At 35.7% G+C, this 18,974-nt stretch overlaps 1 protein-coding gene across 1 annotated transcript in view; it reads right to left on the bottom strand.

Annotated features, from left to right (window-relative positions):
• The window catches only part of LOC142980206 (E3 ubiquitin-protein ligase AMFR-like), a 37,599-nt gene extending 18,915 nt beyond the window's left edge, over positions 1 to 18,684 (bottom strand). Inside the window, exon 1 of the mRNA XM_076125540.1 lies at positions 18,232 to 18,684. Coding sequence (XP_075981655.1) covers positions 18,232 to 18,522 — 291 coding nt within the window. The 5' untranslated portion in view covers positions 18,523 to 18,684. The remainder of the gene's footprint in view (positions 1 to 18,231) is intronic.
• Between the last annotated feature and the right edge of the window lie 290 nt (positions 18,685 to 18,974).

The following is an 18,974-nucleotide window of genomic DNA, read 5'->3' on the forward strand; positions in this document are numbered from 1 at the left end:
TATGTACATAGTCCTAATAGATATGTATGTCCTACGAAACTTAGAAATATTTTTTTATTTCGACACGGGTAAGCTCTTCCTTCTAGGTGTCCAGTCAAAGGCTTAATGATGTCCTAACTAGTGTTAGCAATAATCTACCGGTATGTACAAACAGTTAGCAACTTGTCGTATTACCAGTTGAAACACCGACACGGCTGGTCAGCGCGACAGCGAAAGTGGATTTCTCCATGTTAGTTTTCACACCTTCGCTGCTAATTATAATGTTCCTTGCAGTTTTCTTCAGCGGTGGATGCAGAACATTAGTTGGCTTTTTTATTAATTTAGAATTTGTTGCAAAGAAGTAGGTATATATGGGCCATCAATTGCAGCCTCCTCCTATTAGGTGGATCTTCTTTTTTCTATGTTAGCCTTTACTTTCCCATTGCTGGGCAAAGCCCTTCTCCATTTTTTGCATCTCTCTCTCTATCGCCTGATTGGCATGCCCAATTACTATCAAAAGCATTTAGATATGATGTGGTTTTTGTTATAGATTAATTTTCATCTCATTTTTTTCTTGGCAATAAGATCACACATACACAAGATAATGTTACGTAAAATGTGGTAGAAAACTCGTTTTTTATTAAATTAAAAGATCGACCCATGCATGTTGAATTTCGATTTTAGGTCGATGACTTGAGTTGCATAACTGCAGGATGAAATCATCAGCCATAAGTTATCCTTTTATGCAAAATGTTTCATAATAATTACACGCCAGGTGGTAGCGGCAGAAGTGAAGACTTCCCATAAATACAAAAAAAAAATCTCATTAACTCATTAAAGTGTCGATATGAAGGATCTCGGAATCTTGAATACTTTGGTGTAACTAAGGCGGCCAGTGTTTCTAATGCCACGTGCCTATTTAGTTGAACAATACCCAAAAGAAGAGAAATTCATGATAATATATTATACTAGCTGACCCGCGCAACTTCGCTTGCGTCATATAAGAGAGAATGGGTCAGAATTTTCCATATTTTTGTAACACTTTTTACTGTTACCTACTCTGCTCCTATTGGTCGTAGCGTGATGATATAAAATATGCTTTTTTTTCACGAAAAATATTCTCAAAATTATTTATATCTCTTAATATAACGAAGTCGCGCTAAGGCACATCCGCCATTAAAACAGTTGCCATGGCAGTGGAATTTTGTTAATTCAATGTCATTATAATATTTATTTTTCGCGACTTCGTTGAATTTTCTGAATTTTCCTGGGAAATGCGTCATTTTCCCGGGGTAAAAAGTAGCCTATGTCCTTTCTCGGGTATCAAAATATCTCCATACCAAATTTCATGCAAATTGGTTCAGTAGTTTAGACGTGATTGAGTAGCAGACAGACAGACAGAGTTACTTTCGCATTTATAATATTAGTATGGAAGTATGGATTGCTGACGATTTAAAGGTATTCTTCAACACTTACAGTTAGTAATTCTATTCCTAGCATCGTATAAACAAACATAGAATCACGTATACACCGTGATTTATTGAGAAGATATCGTTGTAATAACTAGGTTTCTTTAGCCATTACATAACGCAACATTGATACAGGAATATTATTACTTCCTCTGTTAACTATACTCTGTACATATACGTACATGAAAGGAAAGGCCGTGAGTTTCTAGATAGCTATTCTCATAAGGGTGTACCCCCTTTCCGCGCTATATTCTGGTTATTTCAAACATGCGAACTATGTCATAATTAAAATATTGACAGGATAGGACAGTGTGTAACTGCGAGTACTGTAACTTGTTTAAAAAATAGTAGTACCCCTGTTTTATTTCCTTTAGTAAACAACAACTTACTGAAATACATATAATTGTAATACCTTGACATTGGTAAATCTCCCGAGTCACCTTTAAACAAGTAAATAACATAAAGACACTATTTATTGGTCAATTGTATTATATTTCTCACATTTAACTAAATTAAATACTTGATAGACGTCTGATTACATAATATGATGATCATTTTACGTTGATTAGGTCAAACCGCAAATGTAATACTAAGAACTTGACGATGAATCGTTGGAACAACTATTATTGAACTGTGAAGGTCTGTTATTGGATTATCTTAACCGCAAGAGAAATAATATCTGTTGAGATTTAGTACGTATTTCGTCCTATACAATATCTGGCTCTATCTGAAAAAATAGCAAAGTCCAGGAAATAGGTCTACAGATTTTCTAGCCCTAGTTGCACAGGTATTTTGATTGAAAAATCAGATTGAGAACTCTGCTGCTGAAATCTTACCAATAGGTAACGGAAATTAAGATGATTGATATAAATCATCGCAACAAAATATTTGTAAGACCATAGATGAACAATGCTGAGAGCAGAATAAATTCCTCCCTAGAATATTAAAGCACACTATTCCTGAGATGGTGGAGTACACACTCATCTCTTGGTGGCAGTACATTTTCTTCAGTATTCCTAGTAAACAATGCACAAGGGCCTTCTATCAGGATAAGCTAAGTGTTGGTACACCTGTTACTACGTCGGTAAGTAATGTAAGTGTACCGTGTTTGTTAATGAGCGCGGTCAACGACTCCGCGGCTGCGTGTTGCCCAGCTCGCGAACACCGCGCGAACATAGCTCACGTCTACCTGTGATTGTGAATCAACCGGCTAAGTTCATTGTGTTTAACTCATTATAATAACATGGCTTTATCTCCAGAGACTCAAAGATAGTAGATGTGTGAAACTGAAAAGATTGTATTTCAGATAATATTGAACTAGTAGCTGTTCCAGAGATCGGTGAATAGGAAGTTCTAGATAGAGCATAAATAATGAAGAAGAGACTCTACGTATCATATGATTGATCAAGGAAGTGCGTAAGTTATGCATTCTATAAAGTATTCGGCAAGCGACAAATTAGCAGTTCTGGAAGATCTTACTGAAAGCATTGAGCAACGATGATTGCGGCCCTCGCTGAAGATAAAAAATCGGAGATTTCAAAAAGTGAAAAATAAGACTAGATACGCTCCGAAGAAACGTATCTGTAGCCACCTATCACATTTGCACATTTTCTCTTTTACTTGGAAGTAATTCTCCATATTCATATTGAGTAATAAAAATAAACTAGAAACTTGTTAGCATGTCTAATACAGCCTAGCCGTAAAAAAGAATCTAGGCACGCACAGCATAATATTTGAACACGACTGCCTAAAATCTCATGTTGTCTTACAAGTTAAAGAAATATCTGATTGCTCTTACCACCTTGGTTAGGTTAACAAGACGTATGTAGATGAAGGAAAAAATATAGAGATCTTTTTTTCCCCGCCAGCCCCCACGGGAAAATGTGACGGAACCAGAAATGCCTTACAAACAAGAGTTATTTATGCTGCTTTGATGGTGGTAACATGATTCCACTACAACCGGTGCATTGATCTGACTACTTTCTTTCCCAGTCCATCATATAGGCACCTTCGCTTTCCCATACAGATATTATGCGTACTATGGTTCATTACTCATTATAATTACCTTTATAGCCAGTAACGGCTACCATTAGTAGTTATTTTTCTTCGGTCATACATAATTAATTATTGGCTAGAGTACTTGACCCTTCACTGGTCAATGTGGTCATACATGCGTAAGAATTGTTCGTTAAACCATTTATAGAATATCTTTAAATCGTAATAATAGAAGTAATTCTAAACTGAATACTTTTTTAGTTGTTGTTTTTCGTAGTGTTTAAAATATTGAAGATAATGAAAATCCTGGTTGTTTGTACCCACACGTTATATGTAGGCACAAATTTATAAAAACGCTTACATTTTATACAGACGTGTTATCCAATAGCTAGATGTATGTACGAAGATGGTAAAGAGCCTTGTAAATATCAAAAAGATTTGCACCTTTTTTTAATGGAATTAAAAATACGTAATGGATGGAATTTATTTAATTTACAAAAAAACGCTTCTAGTAAATTGAATCACGTTGAAATCTTATTGTCATGAAGTAACTTAGTGTCAAAACCCTTTAGCAACAGTGATAAGAAACAGAAGATAGGTCATGTTTGTATACGAAACACTTACGTAAGTACTTAGATATTGTGTTATGTAAAAGTACATTTTGTTGTTGTACAAGTACATACTTAATTACGAGAGAGTACTTATGTAGTGCTTGTTTTAATCTTGAGGAGTTATTGAACTATTGTTTATCCGGACTTTCTAATTAATGAGTCATATTTAGTATTTCCCAAAGCAAATAGTAACTCAGGTGATCCGATATGCAAATACTGTCATAAAAAGTTGAAAACCTTAAGACACTTTACAAGCCAAAGCTTTTGAAAGGAAAAGAGTAGCTCTTTATTTTAGAAAATGGTTGGATGGATACTCCTATCCAGAAGATTTTATTGGTTACTTCCACAAAAAGTTTATTTTTATATTCTACACTTTTTGCAGTAGAATATAAACGGAAAACAATAACACCAAACGTAACAAGTAGGAAACAATTTAATATTTAAATTATAACTGAGGAAGTAACCAGAACGAGACATAATAAAAGTGAAATATGCCAATATTTACATAAAATTAAATGTCATGGCTGTAAATCAGCAGTTTAGCTGAACAAAGTGATTGTTACCATATACGTCATCTATAGTCCAACCACTTAGTAAAGACCCTTTGGTGTAGGATTCGCAGCTGAAGAACGTATACAAAATGCAGAATTTAAAACATCTGCGACGAATGGTCTATTTGATGCAACTACTTTATTTTGAAAATACAGAATACTTACAGAATTATTAGTTACTAGAGACCTCTCGCGACTTCGTCCGCGTGGAAGCCCTTCCCGTTTAAATCCCGATCCCTCGAAAACTCCGGTATAGAAAGTAGCCTATATGTTCTGGGTCTTCAGCTCCCAAATTTCATGGTAATCGGTTCAGTAGTATTTGCGTGAAGGAGTAACAAACATCCCATACATACATACATTCTCACAAACTTTCGCATTTATAATATTAATATAGATAATCTCTTAAAGTCTACAAAGCGGTCAGTCTGTAGTAGCGTGAATGAAACCGCAAAGCTTTGTACCGTTAGTCTGCTAAGTGGTGGATATCCTGCGGTTAACGGTAGTCAAGTTAAACTAAGCTTGCTACAGATTCAGAAGCTAAAGGTCTATCTATCTCTAAGTCTTGGTTTAATTAACGATAATCGGGGTCGACCTTTTATTATGGCGTGCCAGCGGGCAAGAGCAAAGAGCAACTCAGTTAATTATTATCTACGATTAAGATCCTTATATCCGTTCCGTCCCACGATTTGTGCGTAGGTAGATGTTTATTTAAACTAAAGTAAGTCCAAGTGAGTATCTCCAAATTCGGTTTGCTAGTTTATATATTAGGGAAGGATAAGATAATTTCTGTTGTTTGTATTATGATGTCACGTAGGTCATACATAAAATGGTAATCACCTTATGGATGATTCCACTAAGATACAAGACATACTTAAGTATCCGGCTGTATTATCCACAATTGTATTACCAGCAGTTGAGGAAACAGCGGTTACCATAGTCATTATGTTAATAAACGGCTAGGTCGACACAAGGCTACGCACTGCCTGCAATCTGCAAGGTGGACCTGACATCTAATACATTTGTACTACTTCTCTCATATCTTACTGGCTACTTTATGTATCAGCCTAGCCTTTCTTCCAACTATGTTGGAGTCGGCTTCCAGTCTCTACCGGATGCAGCTGCTGGATACCAGTATTTTCGACTGCGACTGCCTATCGGGCCCCCACAACCCTGGGTTATAAACACCATACCTTTCGGTAAGACTGGTAGCTACATTATCTGATTAATATTTATTTGTAGAGTATTTACTGACATTTCCAAGCAGTAAAATTAGTTTTCTTGAATGCGAGATAGTGACTAAAGTATCAAAGTACTTTGGCCCGTCTTGATTTTGAGTTTGTCAATAATCTGTTACAAAGTCGTTCTACCGTCTAGCGTCTGATGAAGACTTTCTGCTAATTAATACCACTAAGCGGTATATCCCTAGATAGATTATAGTTGATCTACTTGAACTATCTGAATCTAATTAGGATCGCTACTTGCCAAGGCTATTTATTTTCTTAGTATCGACGATTAGAAGTACAGAAAATAAATAGTGTGACCTTAGTTTCTTAGTCTTAAACGTTTAAAACACCAAGAAAGAGCAAGTAGAAAGAAAATACTAATGTTAATATTTCCCCCTTCCTTAATACGGGTACAAAGAACGGAAAAAGGAAGTCTCTTGTCCAGCAGTGGGACAGTAATGGGTCAAGTTTATTTTATTTTATACTTATTTTTTTAATAGTTGTACCACATTTCCTCAAGCGTCTATTACATTTGATGAGACTAACAGGCTGTCATTAAAGCCACGTGTACAAGAAGAATATTGGACTATGAACAAATAATTAGATTACTCATGTGATGCCAGCTTACAAAGGTCAACGATCAGTAGGTACCTACACACGCGAATATTGTCTTCCTAAAGATTTTTTGTAGAGATCAACTACTATGAAATAAACCTGTTGAGTGTTGATGTATGAATCACATTCGAATGACGAGGGACTGTATTAGTGGGGGTCGTCAATAACATAGGTATAATAATTACTTATAAAATAAAATAATAAATGAGTAGTTTGTTCTCCCGCCGGTAATAAAGGTGACATGAATAATTTGCAAGCATATAAAACAAGAGATAGAAAACGTTCTAATAACTTCTTGAAAAAATAAACTTTTTATATTATTATGTAGTCTATCGACTCAAGCACTTTCTAATCTGGACAAGCTAGGCAGTAATTAAAAGGGTTTATGTCCTTTATAAACATATAAACAATCACAAAACAAAATAAAATAAACATCATAAAGCATCAAGTTACAGCAATCCACTTAGCACGTCTATCAAGTGGCTGTCAAAACAAGTGCCTACATTGAGTAGAGACGCTTGATGACGTCATAGTTCAACTGTCAAATGACCGCTGTAGAGTTGGACGTACATTACGGTTTTACCGGAGGGTAGCTGACCGTACGCAGTGTAAACGTGTGAGAGCACTCGCTTTCATGACATAGACAGCTTTTAATGGATTTGCGGTACCTAGTTGTCTGTGGAGTGTAATCGAATACGATGGTTCCGATAGTTCGATGTTTACGACTAGCTAGTAGCTTCCTGTAATTTTATGTATAGCACTGACTTTAAAATTTTATTATGTGTTACTGCTCCACTCTGGAGTTTCTTTTAATACAAAAGCATTGAAACAGTTTAGGTCTTAAATACCAGAGTGGCCTACAACTGAGACTTGTTCATCAAGACATACAGACATGTAATCGCGCCTTGTTCCCATGGGCCATGGGGGGCAATAGAGACTAAAGAACGTAACTTGGTACTTCATACATAATATTTTGAAAACCCTTTCCAGCAATCAGATTTTCTTCATACTTCTAAGAGTCTACTTATTTTTATTCTAGCGAACTTTTTCCATTCTACGCTATTAGACGTATCGTTTAACCATTTTTTGCTTTGTCTAGTAAACGCGATATGAGTCAAAACAAATAGCGAACAGGACAGTTAGGTATAACGGCGACTTTCCGCTAACTGTCGGTTATTTTATACTGCACTTAAGATAATAAGTCCGGTTCACAAGTTCATTGTTCTTTATATTTTACATATTATTTACTCATTGAGGTCATATGTTCGGGGAAAATATGATACATGCAAAAAACAATACGAACTCTTTGGCCTTCTTTTACAGTAGAAGCACTTTTCTTGGTTCTCTCATTTATTTATACTAACTAGAAAGATTGTATTAGTGTCAGCTGAAGGTCAGCAAGAAGTCATTAGAAAATGTAAAGAATCATATAATTATTTGCGGAAAATCTACTTAGAAAATTAATTGCCCCAACGTACATACATTACATATTTAATAACATAGATACCACCTATAAATCTTTAGAAAAAATCTGTATTATTACAATAAGAACAATCTTAAAGTACGTAAAAAAAGATACAGATACAATCAACTCGCAATTATTTTTATGGACGCCACTAATAAATAGGGAAAACATATCATGATTAAAATTCGCAAAAAAACTTGTAATTATGTTTTTTTTGTATCAAAATAGAGGTATATATATATTATTAATTCTATTGCGAGCATGCACCTGATAACATTTCTAGAGGTCGTGAGAGAAACGAAAGCTGCGAAGGAAGGGTTTACGTGGCGTTTCTATATTCGTAGTCCTTTTTATAAACCACCTCTGACGTGGCCTGTCCATAATAGGCGAGAGACTAATATCAACTAGAGAAGACCTATACTAAAGTTGAACTTGGACCCCATAGTAAATTGGTTGGACTTCGACCATGGACCAAATGTAAAACATAATTTGCTATCGAGAAGAAAAACAATAACAGAGAAAAAAATCTGTTATTGAGCTAGTAATAACTGCTGTGACGTGAAGTGACGTCGGCTGGCGTGACCATCACAAACAATCCCGCATAGCTGGCTGTTGGCACTACTTTCTGATACAAACACTATCGCGGCTATTTTTGTAAACAGCGCACTTACTAATATCACTCGCATACTTCTAGATTGTGCGTATAATTGGGACGATGACTCGTTTTCGTCGTGATAACAAAAAGTTCACGGCCCAACTCGTTTTTATTGTCGAGAATTGTAAGTGGGTGGAGTCGCACGATCATCATTTTTTTGTTGTTTCCTTATGACTTCCTTCAATTACGTCTACTTTACGAGATAGTACTTCTAGATTGTTATGACTCTAATAATCGAATTCAAAGATTGCAAGAAACTATTAATGTATCTACTCTACCAATGAGCGTAGCGCTACCAATAAAGCTTTTTCGGAGAAGGAATTGTCATTGATTAAAGTGGACACATACGAAGGGGTATTAAACTCATTTCCCAAGGAGCCAACACCAATATCCAACGATTCCTTGACCCCATAAGCTTGTATTTATAAACATTGTTGTTATTTCACTTCGCCAATGTTGCGTCAATGTCAAATATCATTGTTGGCGACAACAACACAATAAGCCATTAACACGAAGTAAAACTTCAATCAATCAGATTTTCTCTCAAGTTATTTTAACGGTGGCGGACAAAAGTATGATGCAACAGAACCAATACTATATATAACTCAATGAAATAACAAGAGTCAGAAGAATAACACGTGGGTATACTTTCGAACATCGCAATTCTAATATAAACTATCCCGTGTTAGCTCTTACAGCGTTATAATGGTAGGTACAAGTCCGATTTTTTTTCCTTAGCCTGATTGAATGTCTCACTGCTAGGCAAAGGCCTCCTAAAGTCTATCTTTTCCTTCTAAAGTCCGTTTAATGGCATCATTTTTAACTTTGATCGAGAACTTTGTTCAATACTAAACCGCAATAACCTTATTTATTTCTAAGTGTCCAATCGTGAGAGTATGCCAGCTTTAATTAGGCCTACTTAGAAGTTATTTATCGGTAGTATATGTACATAATATAAAGTGCGGCAGCGTGAGAGGCGTGACCACGGCGGCCTTGGCGACCAGCTCCATTACTTAGACAATCGCGAACGTGCCGATCTATTGAATAACACACCTGTTGATACACACATTTGTTTCCAATATAAGAAAAACACTTTACGAGCAAAAAATACTGTTTTCTGAGTGCGAATTGTAGTAACGCGTTGAAGTAACGCGTACTGCAAAATATGTACATCAACTTGTACTATGTGTTTCAGGCTCTCGAAAGGTGGGTTTTGAAAACAAATGCATATGATTACATTTAGAAAGATCCCAGATTTCTAGTGTTGCACTAAGTTTTAATTTTTTTCGAAACAGATGTTTGCGCGGAAGTATGGGACTGTGTATTAAAAAAAGAAAGCAACTCGAGAGACTTCAGTCTGGTTATCGATCTCACCGATCTGATTGGCTCCAAGCCATGTAGAGTACAGATCGGCGACTAAACACACAATAGGTACAAACATAACCATATAACCACGTACACTTGGTTAGTCTCTACCGTACACACAGTACACAGGCGTGCATTCAACCTGCAGCGAACACGTTGCCACGAACGTGACGAACTGGGGCCGCACTCTGAAACACTGAAGATATCTAACTAGCTACATAACTTACAACTTTAGAAAAGGATAGCGCTATACATATTCTAGTGCTATCTCTTTCGCTCGGTAGAATTTGGATCGTTTCAACAAGTCAGAGTACATCCCAGCTAATAACCATATACGTAACGCTACCGTAATTAGTCACGACAGATTAGAAAAATGAGAAAAATATAGTAGTAATATTATTGTTTTGAGATGTGTTATGTAACGACCAAAAAAACAGCAAAGACAGGTAAAGTCCTTGGTTGTTTTGAATGTAGAAATGCTGCCAAAAACGAGCGATTCTTGTTTTGCAGCTGAAGTTATATCCAGAAAAAATATTTCATATATTTTTTTTATAATCCCAAATTATTCTTTATACGAATACGACAGTGATACGTCTACCACGCTAGTACATTAGTGAAGTTGATGCCCTTCAACAATTGTTTATGTCATTCAAAAATCAGGTTTGCTGACTACGAGTCTATTAAAGTTCTACTTTACGAGGAAAATGTGATAATCCTCTCAAGATTAATAAGTTGAGGAATGAATGTGCAAATAATACAAGTTCAAAATTTTTGTATTACTATTAAAAAACACGTAAGTCGGTGCTCTATGTAGTGACTCTCGCGTCTCTGCTCTACCGATTATGATGAAGATTGACATTGCATATACTAAGTAGGTACCCTGTTTTTTAAATCAATAACAAACTAGTTAATACTACGGAAGTATCGATTGTATCCTCGACAATTATTTTCGAAAAAATCAAAAATAATTAATTTGTGAAAGGTACTTGTAAATTTTCGGAATGCGGGTATATCGTTCAGTTCCTGCGACCTCAAAGTCAAAATACAGGCTTATTAATAATATTTTTATCTTTTTAATCGGTAGATAACATATATTATTAATATGTTTAATGTGTTATAATGTTATCGAGGAGTAAGATTAAGATTTATAGGTCAGCTGTCGATGTTGTTAGGTTTATTTATAACGGTCACTTATGATAACAGTGCTTCCTTGGTTGCATAGAAGAATAACAAAAATATTGTGTAGCCGCGGTGCTAGTTACCTATTTGTTTGATAAAATTTTCTGGCAGGGTTCTTTGTGCCTACTAGCTAAATAATCGCGGGCAGTAGCTCCATGTACAGTCCAACTCATAAATATGTACTGTTACATTTTCAACAGCATTTTTATTTTCAGTAAAGGGTAAAAATAAATTTATATTATCGTACAAAAGAGTACGAGCACATGTAAATAGCTAATTTAATTGAATTTAATGGTAACAAACACATCCCACGGTCGTAATGAACGAATTAATTCGTACAAATGTCGTCAGCACCAAACAGTATTAATTACTTGTGCGTATGTGACATTTAGCGATAGTTGACATTTATAATGACAGTTAATTACCTACTATAGTCCGACAACTTAGCAGAGAGCCTTGCAAGACGCGCGAGTGTAGGAAGCAAACAAAAAAATAATAAAATTTAATGTCATACACCCACAAACTTATGCAGAGGTGTTTGTTACAGCTTTTTTTGTGAAAAAAAAATACCTTATCCCAATATTTTTATTTTTTTATGTAACCCAGAAATGTCCATCTGCTGAGAAAGTTTTATTTTCTAAAACGATGAAGGGGTTAGGCCCTGATTCCATCACGCTGGCCAAGTGCTGGTTTGGGACTTAGTCACAAGTTCTAATTATACCCTACATAAATCGTGCATAAAAAGTTTCTTTAGTAAGTTGTCAAGCTATATGAATAAGAATTAATTAGGTAGATAAGCTATATCTTAGTTTTTTTTATACCTATGTTAATAAATGTCACACAATACGTTTGCACTAAATTCTGTATACATAGGTGTGTTATCACAGATTGTTTTATCAGTTATGTGGGTCAGTGGAACAAATAGTGCCTGCCTACTGCGACGCAGGACGCAGGACATTATATTACTATTTACGATCAAATGTGACAAGGCTAAGCGTGGTTAGCTTCTTGTTAGTAGTGGTAGTAGGTGTTACCGAGAATTTATTGTCAGGACTAGCGTTGAAGTACCTTAGGAATGAGACCTTGTCTTTAGGTATGACAATAGATTAACCCAGATAGAAAACCAGGCGCTTAAAAAGTAAAAACTTTGTGTTTCTGAATATAGCCGCAAGCCAGTTGGAGGAAGGAAAATATTTAAAAAATAGGTTTACGGGTGATGAATCAAATTAGACGGCCGTCACGAGCTATCAGGCCAAATTGACAGTTCCGAAATAACCAATATTTTTTAGGAAATATTCAGACGTGGAAAAGGCTTTTTTTAAACAGTGACCCCTTTTTGAGGTTTTCATGACAGTTGAAAAGGACAACGGAACCACTGAATATTTGATCTCCTCACGATAACGAGTTGTTATCGATCCATTCAATAATACTTTATGTTTATATGTTTAACTGCAGTACATACATACATACATACACGGAGCGATAACTGACGTAGGCTCGTTAATATGTCAATGTAATTTGTCTACGGCTATTATTAGCTAGGAGACGTACTATAATGTTCTGATACTAATAGTTATTTTCGAATGCAATCTACGGTCTTATAAATTAAAGACTCTGACTGTTAATGGCATTGATAAAGGTATTTAATCTATTTTAACAGGATATTTGATTGTAGGAAAACCAAAATGAGTGAAGACGTAAAAATGTCCGCATGGTTCGTACGCTCGTAGCATTTCGCATTTTTTGGTTTTGCCATCCATTAAAACAACTTATAATTTAACACACTTATGTTTACATACTTGTAGTCCCGATGTTTAGTGTTTACATCTAAACGTTACATTTGGTAAATCGTATTTGGTTGAATTTATTTTAAAATGACTTAACCGACAAGAACTCAAAACAATTACCAAGTAGTCCATAAAAGCACCTTCCTTTACGACTATCAATATACTTCGTAATCAGGAAAGCTTTTAAAACATCGAAGAACAGAGATAAAAACTTACTCGACCTTTTGAGTAAGTACAACAACTTCAAGAATTTTAAAATTGTATACATTGGTGCAACAACCCCGGCGTGAATGTAAAAAAGAAGGAAAATAATTGCTCAAGTTATGCTGATCAGTTGGTCCTATAGGCTTGTGATTCTTCCTGTTCCTTGTCGAAGCAAATGGAAGACAATTAGCATACTTGTTGCACTCACTCGTAAACGATTACAAGTCACTGACTGCAATAAAGTTGGCCGCGCCCACTTCGCAAATATGGGCGGCCGGGCTGCTTACGACCGACGGTTATAATTTAACTTCAAATAGGGAGATATATGTAGATAGATATATAAAAGCGATGAATCCGAGCAATCCTATCTAAAGAAATTGAATTAAAACCGATTGTCTGTGGTATTAGCTTTGCTTTACAAAGCTCCAGACAGATACGACCCGCTTTTGTTCAAGAAGACTACAAGCCTTTGAGAAGATTGAATGCGAAAGAGGAAACAATATTACTTTGACTCGTATACACATATTTACAAAGGCTTTGCAAGTTACAAGTGCTTAAAAGCGATTTTCCCGACGGTTGCGTTACTTATTTGGTTAGAGATCTGTGAGAGACTATTTCGTAACAGTCTGAAGATAACAATAATGAGAAAACAAAGGACTTAAAAACGTATGCGTCGAATAATATCAGTAGTGAGTAATACAGCTGTATTTTCCATTTACGCTGGCAGTATTTTCAGTGCAAATAAGCTCGTTTCCGAAGCTCTACATCCCCATCGGGAGCCGATAATCACGTTTTCATCAAACGGGCTTTGAAAATACGCCGTATTTTTGTAGGCTTGGTCTGAAATAGCGGAAAAGCTGTGCGGGACGTTGATCCTATTTAACTTGCTAGCTTGAAAAGCGGAAAAGAAGAGCAACGTTTTTAAAAACCTTTTACCTACTATAGTAGTTGTTTTACAAAAGAAAGTAACATTTAAAAATAGTATCCGCCCACGTTGTCGTATGCGCTTAAGTGACCCTTATCTTGTGTGGGATGATAGACTGACTGTCACGTCTTTTTGTGCCTACACTTTCATATTTGTTTATAGAGCTCAAGATTTTTCTCTTATTTCGTACACATAGCTCAAAACGTTACGTCAGGTTTAGCACTAAACCTGAATATTTACTTTCACCGGCTCTTGGTGCTTTTGCCTCGTCAAACGAGTCGAGCTTTCAAAGTTCAGCGCTCCGGAGCGCTCGCCGACGTTTGGCGAATAACTTCGTTAGTTTACACTGACTTGCCTGAATTTTCGCTTTGTGTTGAGCAACAGTGTAGAATGTTTAAGCTGTTATTGACCTTCACAAGTATGCCGACTTGTTCTGCTTGAATATTTGAATAAAATTGTCGTTGTCAAGAATTATTATAATAAAATCGGCCAATACACCAAAACAAGTGTAGACGAAAACAACTTACGCGTCTGCTTGATCGTATCTTTATTATGATAATTCCGTTCAAAAACTCGTAATTTTGCGACGTAATAGCATTATGCTACAAAATTTTAACCAAAACTGGTCCTTGTATATACTTTTTTGGTATAAAAATGTGATAAAAGCTCCATAATAAAACGAAGATGTGTACTTAAACAAACTTACTTATATGGTGAGATTACTTCAATACGAACGAAAAGACATCAAGTAATTTTATATGAGACAACAACCGCGATTCATAAAACTTTTATCATTAAACTTGGTTTAATGAACTCTGCAAATCTATGTCAATATTAAAATAGGCAATCAAAGTTTATCACCCGTCTTTGATGACCCGAGACCATGTCGAGACTGAGGAAATTCGTCTTAAGAACGAAGAGTGCAAGTAAATCGATGCATTGACTCCATAACATTGGTGAAGCGCTAATATTGAATGTGCTCGAAGGTTAATGGTTGTAGGACACATTAGTGCCCATTATCTACCTACTAATTATATTTGTTTAACTCGCTACGACTTGTTTATCATAGTGGAGTATAAATATAACTAGAACAGCTTGAGAAACTTCTCCATCGTTGATTCACACATTAAACAGTAAAATACGTTCATTTTCATTGCAATTCTAGCTATGATTTTTTTTTATCGTTGGATCTTCGTATACCTTTAGGAATAGTACCTAATAGCTATTTATGTGTAAAAATAAGAGAAGGGTTCACCAAAAATCTACAATCTGTTTTATATAAACGGCCTACAAAATTCTACATTGACGATGTTTTCAGAACAATTCGTGTAATAATTCGATACGGAAAATCAAGCGAGGCGATAAGAAACTAGGTATGAATTATAATGAACAATTGTGGTCATTAGCACATATTCTTGCCATTAGATACACAAAAGACTATTATCCTATAGCCAATAGGAAAAAAAATGTGAGAGATACAAATGATCGGTGTAATTGTTTAAAAACAAAAGATTCGTTTCAGCCCGCGGAAGAGAAAAATATGTATATGTTCTAGGTTCATCTTTAAGTGTTCTTACTACACGGGTGGGTACATAAACCTTCAAAAATCATTCAACCCCGGTTTCTGAGGTACATTTAGCGGTAGTTTATCTATTTAATAGCATTTAAAATCATACAAAAAAAAACGCTATTGAATAGATAAACTACCGCTAAATGTACCTCAGAAACCGGAGGTCAGAAGTGATTGCTTGAAAGAGTAACAAACATACATCCACTCTCCCAATCTTTCGCATTTACAATATAACTAAGATAGGATGGTACAGTGCATCTGTGCATTAGTGGCGTACTTTCTCGATGCACCACACGTGCAGTCAAAGATTAGTCTCAGTCTAATAACCCGGAGCTAGCAGATAACGATGGAAAACAGTCTCAATGTCAGCACAATACACGATTATTGTTCATTAATGCAACTTTGTTTGATGATTGAATGCTTGAATCTAGTTCAACTCTATTAGGCCAGGAAACGCTTTCTTATTGATCTTTAATGGGAGCGATAGACAACTTAGTAGAGAGTCTTCTGTGCAAGGTTCGTGGCTGGTGGACGTCTACATAATTCAGAATTTAGAACACTATTGACTCAAAGACGTATGCAGACAGATGACGGTAGCCTTTTTGATACATACAGCTACATTATTTTGGACATGGAAATCGTGCACGGCCAGATCCACACGATCTGTTTTGTTATTTCATAAAGTTAACGTAGTTTTAGGCTCATACTTTCTATTCAGCCTATTTCAGCGAAATACGCTGCTTCATACGGTCCTACGCGAGATTCATCCATTAGATTGTACACGTAAAAACGTTAGCCGAGGCTCAAAACTAGCTTACTCGAATGCCCATCGCTTTCTATACTGGCCTTTTAAATAGATAGTTTTTCAGTGTAATGTGAAGTCTGGTAGTGACAAGTGATGGCAGAAAGCAATAACGATGCAATCCGCTGCACTGATGCGGGCCATACCGCGATTACGCGACTTGTAGTTTACGATAGAGGAATCTAAATCTCCTGTTTATTAGTTCGATATCACCGCGTCCGTTTTATCACTCGATCGAAAAACTACGATAGGTACATGGAGATTAAGGGGGTATGAAAAGCCCTATTAATAGACAGATAGAAATAACGATTATAAAATTTCATTCAGTAAAAAACAAGTAAGTAAATGCTTGTGTGTTTTGAGGGCAGGCTGACATATTGTGCAACAATGCCTGTAAATTTTACAAGTGATGCAACAACAAGATCTTGCAAATTTTTATTATTCATAAACAATATTGAGAAAAATATGAGGCACATGACACAGATATAAAGTTCTTACTTGTGCCATGAGAATAATTATATTCTTAGGCCCATGATAATTACTCATGGTAATTTTCACCTTGTAGATAATAATTCAGCTTCCTAGGTAAGTTCTTCTTCCTAGGTAGTTTGTGTATTTTCCCAGATCAAGAGATGAGTAGAATATAAATTACTTCAAAGGCAGTTGCCAAGACAAGGCTCTTAATGATTTACCTACTGTGTTTCTGTTTGCAACATCTCCACATGAAAATGTTTCAGGATAAGTGGTATCCTACATGCCATCCATATTATAAGTAATTGGTCTTTATCTTATTTACTTTTATATAGTAGACAACAGTTTTGTATGTAACAAACATTAGTGATTTTAACAGTAAAGACGTTTGACAAATCATTGTACTGTTGTACACATAGTAACTGTATTCTCATTAAATTCTATCAAAACAAATATTAGACGACATCTGGCTTGATGCCATCTAGTTTTGTGAACATAACATACTAAACAACATTACAGATAGAGCTTGCTCTTGGAATTAATTTAGAGAAAACAAGAGACTTCAAAAATATAATGTTTAATTCATACCTGAGAGTGAAAGACAGTTTTACCCATCATTATTTCTAATTACTTTTTAGATAAAGAATAGAAGATTTACACTAATATTGAACTAATATAAACTTAGTTTTTGTATAGGAGGAAATTCTGGAGCTACTGAGCCATTTATTTATCAGAACCTTGGAGCTAATTCAAGACAGTATGTGAATCAAATACAATAACAAACCAGTTACAAACTGGTCAAACGTGACTTTAAAAAATATGTTCAACAAATGAGTTTCAATCAAATATATTATGTTGTGTGTGTCTAGTTAATTAAACAAACACATAAACTAATCAAGACTCATTATATTTAGCACTCATGAATACACTGCTAGTGTATTGAAATGTGTAAACAATTAAAAAGTATGTGCCTTCAATAACAGGAAAATGGATTTCCATAATAAATATTAATATTTACAAGAATTATTAATTACAAAAGTAATTAATGCAAATGAAAAATAACATCAATATTAAAAGATTATCTTCACAAATAAACACATATTATCTGTGAACAGAATAAACTTGTTGTTTATAACAATTACCTATGTATTTTCTTTGAGCTCATAGTCATACTGTTGTATAAAAACATTGCAGTGTATGGCGTGACATAAATATTATTAGCATTGATAAGATAGCATAATATTTTCGTGACACGCAACGGCATATTTGCGCCGAAAAAGTTAACACCCTTTTCAGAGTGTAAAGTTAGTGATACCTATTTTTATAAACCTAAATAGGAAAACAAATATGTGTTGATGTACTCACCCACATACAGAGCGGCTCCTGCATCATAAACGTCATGACATCAACGAACTGCTCGGAGACGTTCCTGGTGCCGTTGCCGGCCAGCACCGGCGCCGCAGCCATCGTCAGCTTCTCACCCTCGTCCGGCTCCGCCATCGCGTCTAGCCGGCCCTGTGTCGCGTTCACACGCCAGTTCGGATCACTAGTCACACTCAGCGCGTAATAAACAGCTATTGAAAGCAGCGAAACACTTCCCGCGGTGTAAACCTTGAGATTCGGCAAGGGCAGCCTGTCTACTAGTGTCACAGGCATGACGGACGCACAACTTTATTCTAGCGCGCCAAATAAACACTTACACTACACAAAAATTTAAAACACAATGACATTGGACCGATTTATCGTGCTGGTTTTATCAAAATAAGCAGACAGGCGACACATTCATCAAACGCACCGAAGAAGACAATCACAGGGTTACCAACTTATTAGAACAGAAAATACCCGATATTAGAACTTAAGGACGGTGACAGTTGTTGTCTAATGCAAAAAATACATTTAAAAACGAATAATAACTGTAAAACTGAAACCGCTTGTACAATGATATTTCGGTGGTTTTCTTAGACTTCGTAGATTTAAATTATTTATCCATATAGACTGTTTTTTTACAACAAAACGAGCCCAAGCTGTCTCTTTTAGAAACCGGTACGGTATTATTCGGGGAATATACAACGCACAGTAGCCACACCAAACCATTCGTCTAAGAACAA

This window comes from Anticarsia gemmatalis, chromosome 17, assembly GCF_050436995.1.
Source record: "Anticarsia gemmatalis isolate Benzon Research Colony breed Stoneville strain chromosome 17, ilAntGemm2 primary, whole genome shotgun sequence".
Lineage (NCBI taxonomy): Eukaryota > Metazoa > Arthropoda > Insecta > Lepidoptera > Erebidae > Anticarsia > Anticarsia gemmatalis.